Source organism: Talpa europaea, assembly GCF_964194135.1.
Source record: "Talpa europaea genome assembly, chromosome: 13".
In the NCBI taxonomy this organism is placed as follows: Eukaryota; Metazoa; Chordata; class Mammalia; order Eulipotyphla; family Talpidae; genus Talpa; species Talpa europaea.
In genome coordinates, this window is record NC_140080.1 from 43,213,947 (window position 1) to 43,220,642 (window position 6,696).

Below are 6,696 nucleotides of genomic sequence, written 5' to 3' on the forward strand. Positions count from 1 at the left end.
AGACTGGAAAACCATCAAATCAAGCAAAAACACTCTAAGATGTTGGCTTCAGGGATGTATTTAAGGACTCTATTCCATGGCAAGTAATTTAAGAACAAAAATAAGCAAATTAGACTAGATCAAGATAGAAAACTTCTGCATTGTGAATGTAACTTTTATTAATGTAAATAAGACATCCTACCAAATGGGAGAAAATATTTGCACATCATACACCTGACAAGAAATTATATCTAAGATCCACTAAAAACGCAACAACTCCGTAAAAAGAAAAAAAGAATCAAATCATCACTTATCATTACAGAAATGCAAATTAAAACCATAATGAGATACATTCTCACTCCCATGAAAATGAGACATATATATATAAAAAAGGATGATAGTGAGCATGTGGAGAAAATATAACCCTGTACACTTTTGGTGGGTATGTATGGAAAACGATATAGAGATTCCTAAAATATTAAAACTAGGCATACCATGTGATTGAGCAATTCAATTCCTCGATATTTATGCCGCAAATGCAAAAACAGTAATTCAAGGGATAGATGTATGTCAATGTTCATTGCAATACTATTTATAATAGCTAAGTTATGGAAAAAACGTAAGGGCTCCACAACAGATGAATGAATTCAGACGATGTGGGACATAAACACAAGGAAATACTGTTCAGCTATAAAAATAGATGAAATCTTGTCACTTATAAAAATATGGATGGAACTGGGAATGATTATGCTAAGTGTAATAAGTCCAATGGTAAAAGACAAGTACTAGAGGGTCTCACTCATGTGTGGACTATAGAGAAACAAAACAAAGGAACTGAAAAAATCAAAAGCAAACAAATCCTAGAAATATGATTGCAGAATTGAGGCTACTAGAGGGAAAGTTGGGAATGGAAAAGGAGGCATATGTGGCCCAGTGGTTATGGTAAAGGAATAAGGGTGCTTAGCTCGTAGGTGAGCTTTGGTGAAATATATGAGGTGTGAGCACACCCCTAAATATTAATAATGTACACTATTATAAAACAATGTCACCTCAATAATAAAGAAAAAAGTATACTTTATTAATTTTTTATATCTCTTTAAAAGAGATAACTATTTAAGGAGATAATGTTTATCTTCTTTAGAGATGTATGCAATTAAAATTAAGTAAATGTGATAATTAATAAAACAAAAGATGCAATTTATATATCACATGATTAAATGAGTAGAAATATACAAATGATTAAAATTACCATATTATATTTTATCTTTAGGTGTGGTATTACTTTTTCTGCCTCATTTTACAAAATATTGCTTTTCTAGTTGAATATATAGGAATATATATGTATATAAATGAATTAATTCACATTTCAAAGTTAACATTTTTATTGCTTTGTATTCATTGGGAGAACTTTACCTTTCTCATTTTCTAAGAACTCTCCTGAGGGCTCTAGTGACATCCTTGTTTCGCAGACTGTAGATGAGTGGGTTGAGCATGGGTGTTAGGATGGTGTAAAAGACAGAGACTACTTCGTCCAGTTCAGGGAAGTGGTAAGACTTCGGCAGAAGATACTTGATGATTGCAGCCCCATAGAATAGGAACACCACAGTCATGTGAGAAGAACAAGTAGCCAAAGTTTTTCTGAGTCCCAGACTTGATTTGATGCCCAATACAGTGGACAGTATGCTTCCATAGGAGCCCAGAATGGCTGAGATAGGAGGTATGAGAAAAATTATACCACTGACAAAAAGTCCATTTTCGTACTGGGATGTGTTAGCACAAACAAGTTTTAATAGAGCTGGGATCTCACAGAAGAAATGATGGATTTCCCTGGAGGCACAGTAAGGAAGAGTAAGAGTATAAATGACATGGATCAAGGCATTGAGCAGGGCACCCATCCAGGATACAAGTACCAAGAGCACACAGACCATTGGGCGCATGAGAATGGGGTAGCGAAGTGGGTGGCAGATGGCCACATAGCGGTCATAAGCCATGAAGGCCAACAGCAGGCACTCAGCTGCCACTAGAGTCATGAAAAGGAAGAGTTGAAAGCCACACCCAATGAAGGAGATGTGGTGGTCCCCAGATAGAAAGTCCAGGGCCATTTTGGGGACAAATGTGGAGATGTAGAAAAGGTCCATGAGTGATAGTTGGCTAAGCAGAAAATACATTGGGCTGTGGAGAAAAGTATCTGCCCATATAAGAATGATTATTATGCTGTTGCCAAACAGGGCCACTAGAAACACCAGCATGGTGATTCCAAAGAGGATCCAGGGAGCCTGGGTGACATGAAACAGGTCCAAGAGGATGAAGTCAGTTCCTGATGTTTGGTTGTTCTGGGATACCATTCTTTTGTTCCTAATTTGTAATTCTGGAGAGAGTTCCAAAAGCATTATACTCACAGTTAATAGATAATTATACCAAGTCAGATCATGCACCAATTTCTGACATCTCAAGATCAATTTTTTTCCTGCTCTCTATCTTTTATTTTTAGTTAATAAACATTTTTGACTTTTAGCAGAGTTTACTAAGAAATATTAATGGACTACCCAGGATATGACAACTCTTACATTGATTAAAGAGGTCTAATTATTGCTGTTTCATATTGAGTTAATTTTTTTTATTTAAAGTTTTCTAGAAAATGGAAATCTCAGGCAATTACAGAATCTTCGATGTTAACTAATAAATCTGGAGACATATTAATTAATGGAACTCAAAATTAATATACTGGCCTGTAGTTTATCCAGTTTACACATAAACTGAATTAAATATGGAAAAATTTGGAGAAATATTGTGAGTCAGAATGAAGATACACCTGTTATCAATTAAATCTTTAATATACGGACTAGTTACTTCCAGAATTCTGACATGATTCAAAATTTTTCTCCTCTAAGGAGAGAAAACAGCAAACTATGCATCTTCATAGTTTGATTTGTGCTTTGATTGATGCTATAAAATAAAAAACTCACTGGAGGAATGTAGAAATTCTTATGTAATTCATAATTTATGTGGCTATGAAGTGAATCTCTAAGTTGAGTCTGTTAATGTGTTATATTCAGCATATACAGGTGCATAACAGCGCATTACACAATGGAAATGTATTGCTAATGCTTGAATCAAAATTTGAATCATGACCCGATCATACTGATGGTATCTCAGCAGCATGCTGTTGCTGGAAAGACCACAAGGATGTCCTTCTTTCTTATCATTTTCTTTCCTTCTTATTCCAAAAATTAACCTAATGTAACTTCTAAACTGATATGAGATAGTAGAAAGCACACATTTATTAGATTGTTTTGAGCATCAATTTGTGATGAATGTAAAATGTTGGTATTTTTATACTGACTTTCACACTACTTTCATTCTGAATGTGACACATGAGAAAAGTCATAATTCAAATAATGAAACTTAGTTTCCAAATTAATTCATTTAATAATATTAAAATATAGATACTTGATTTAGTAAAATGAATATGCAAAATACTTATTACAGGTATAGATAAACGGTTTATAACTCTCCAACACCTTGTTTTGAGACATTTGCTGTGTTCATACCACTCTGGCACATAATGACAAAAACATCATCTGCAGTATAGAACCCCTCAGCCCGCACCTACCAGTAACTGAAATGAAGGTCAGCAGACAGATCTGGTTGAATGAAGGATGAAGTGGTGGGATTTGGGATCAATGAATGGGGGATCCATGGATGAACATCCTATAGCCTCTGGTCTGAAAAACTAGACTTTACTATCAGTATATGTAAAATAGTACAGTAAAGCTTAGAAAACTTTAATATCATATATGCCAAAGTGAAGTTATCTTTAAAAATTCCATATCTATTCCCTCACTAATCCTTAGTGGAAATTCACCTGTTCCTCTCAACCTTTAGTAATTAAGGCAAAAGTAAATTCAGATATTTTGTAGTAAAGTGAAACTGTATAATCTAAAGAAGTAAAGAGATTGGAAAGATCTTTTAAAATTAATTCTTTCTCTAAACAGTTCCCAGCAGTTTTACGGAGAGACTTAATATATTTTTGATTATATTCATCAACATATTTGATTGATTTATTCAAATAAAATTTTACAAGGACTTTCACAAGCTTCTTATTCTAAATATCTATCTTTATAATATATAATACATGTTTTCCTAAATTTACCTTAAACACTTAGAGCTAACTGGATGGCCTCAATTCCAAAATGTTCCAACTAAGCTTTGATAAAACATAATCTTCATATTTTTATAGTGAAATAATTAAAAAAATCATAATTGTTAGAAATCAGTTAGAGACTATGGAAAATATGTAGTCACCCAATATATAATGAAGAAGAAAACATTAATTTGGAGACACTATTCCTCAATCAATAACTAAATATCTACCCATTTTTCCTCCAGGACATGAAATGCAATAACTTGGCCAAGATACTTTGTTCAGTACATGCTTTTTTTTTAATTTTATTTTTATTTATTTATACAAGCACTGGGTACATTCAGAAGCACAGGAGGGTGATAGAATTCACCAGAGCCAGAGCAAGGAATGGAACAGGCAGAGTGATGAAATACACTGCTGAGGGGAGCAGTGGGCACAGCAGGAGAGGTCTGTCGCGCCATGTGGGAACCTCGCTGGTGGCCAGGGATTGAACTGGCGCTGCAGATGCTGTGGGCAGCTTCGCAGCCCAGCGCTCAATCGCTGTGCCACCAGGGGAGGCCCTCAATACATGTTTTTGGAAACAATGTCTATCATTATATTTAAGAGAATGTTCATGTATCATTAAGGTGATTTGTTTATGGACATGTGCCAGTCCTCATTATATTCAGTTGTCAAATATTCTTTCACAGAAGATTTTCACATTGGAGATAGGCTCCTGGAATATTTAAATGCTTAACATATCATTCTTTCAGAATCTATTGTGTCAATCTTGGAGTTGAGGCATTGCATCTGTTTAAATAAAGTGAAACTAGATCATCAATCTTAGCATAAAAAACTTCCTTATTATGTAAAGAACTAAACTCCAGATCCCATCAGATTAAACTGTTTTTCTTAATCAATGGAACACATTAATACTATTTTATAGAATGCAGATGGCATTTAATAGATTTTTAAAAAGCTTTTCCATTTTAATTTCAAGGTTAGGTTAGAGCATATGACATTAGGCATCTTTATTCAACCTATATACTGAGAAGCATGCTCTGACTTACTCATTTGGACAAAATTGATCCTGATTATAAAGTTTTTGGGATACATTTCTTTCTTCCAGTATCAGGAACACAGTGTCCTTCTGAACAGAGAAGGTTAAATACCTTGAAATTGTTACTTCAGTGTTCCAAGACCAATTTACTGTTCCATGTGAATCTTCAGAGAGAATGTCCCTCGTCTACTGCTCTGATGCCTTAGGGAAACTGAATCAATTATTTCTCTGTCCTTCTTGATTTCAAAAGAAATGGTTATAACTGCCTCACATGTATGCCCCAGGGAATATTGCTTTTCAAGTGAATTATAAAAAATGTGAATGATTGCTTATTAAAAGAAAATGTAATATATGTTCTTGAAAATAGCATTAAAATTAATAAGAAATTTTTCATTTCCTGCATGCGGGAAGAGCTTGGAAGTACTCATTAGTGCTCACCAGAGGAAAATGTGGAATAATGAGAACCATTGAATTTTCCTTAAGCCATCAGAGAATTGAAGTCTCATGGTAGACTTAACTCCTATATCTAGAGAGAGAGAGGAAAATCCAGAACAAGAGAGCTGAGATCTTTGTACCTGGAGAAATTCCTGAGCCATATATTGGAAGGGGTCCTCAAAAATAATTTGCCGAACTGATGGAGACTGAGATTTAATTGCTAGATGGTGAGGATGGACTAGATGGCAGCTGCAGTCTCTGCATGGAAAGCACTTGCAAGCTGGTGAGAACCATCTTTCACACAGGATCCACAGCAGTTTTACACAATTGAGAGAAATGAAAGATCCCTGCCCAATTCTGGCAGGAAAAGGATAAACTTTATGAAATAAATTTAGAGTATTCTCCACAATAAAGGCCAACTCTAGGGAAAAACTTTGCCAAAGCCTTAACCCAACTGAGGGAAGTTCTTGTCTACAAGTATACTCACTTTTTATCTTCCTATTTGATCTAAGAGGGGTGGAAAAATAGAAATTACATGTGAATTACATCTAAGTGACACAGACCAAATGAGAGATTGAAATTTAATCATAAAGTTATCAGAGGCAATTCCACAGATATACCTTACCACCAACTAAGCAGAGCCATAGTAAAATAACTGTGGGTTATAATGGACAATTTTGATTGATACAGGCCATATATAAGAAGGAGCACTTAGGGAATCCCAAAGCTACAGGGGGCATAAAAACACAGGCACTGAGCAATTTGAAGTCTCTGGAGTCAAAGGGTACTGGAAATTTTAAACAGAATTCAGCCCCCTAATTAGATTATCATAATCTTCACATTCAGGGCCTAAAACCTCACACTAAAGGCCTTAAACTTGAGCTCCTACTGTCCAATACATCATGTCTGACTCTTAACAGAAAATTATAAAGTATTCTAGAAGGAAAGAAAAAATATAATCTAAAGAGATAAAGTGAGCACCAGCTCACTTTATGATTAAGATATGATATAGATTTTGGAATTATCACATAGAAATTTAAAACAGCTATGATTAGTGTGTTAAGCCCTCCATAAATTCTTTATTATGCAAGAGCATATG

At 34.6% G+C, this 6,696-nt stretch overlaps 1 protein-coding gene across 1 annotated transcript; it reads right to left on the minus strand.

Annotated features, from left to right (window-relative positions):
* Window positions 1-1,397: 1,397 nt before the first annotated feature.
* Window positions 1,398-2,324, minus strand: LOC311183442 (olfactory receptor 2T27-like; the record flags this gene model as incomplete). Its single annotated transcript, XM_084252805.1, has 1 exon — window positions 1,398-2,324. One exon carries the CDS (start codon window positions 2,322-2,324, stop codon window positions 1,398-1,400), a length of 927 nt encoding a protein of 308 aa, XP_084108931.1.
* Window positions 2,325-6,696: the final 4,372 nt, after the last annotated feature.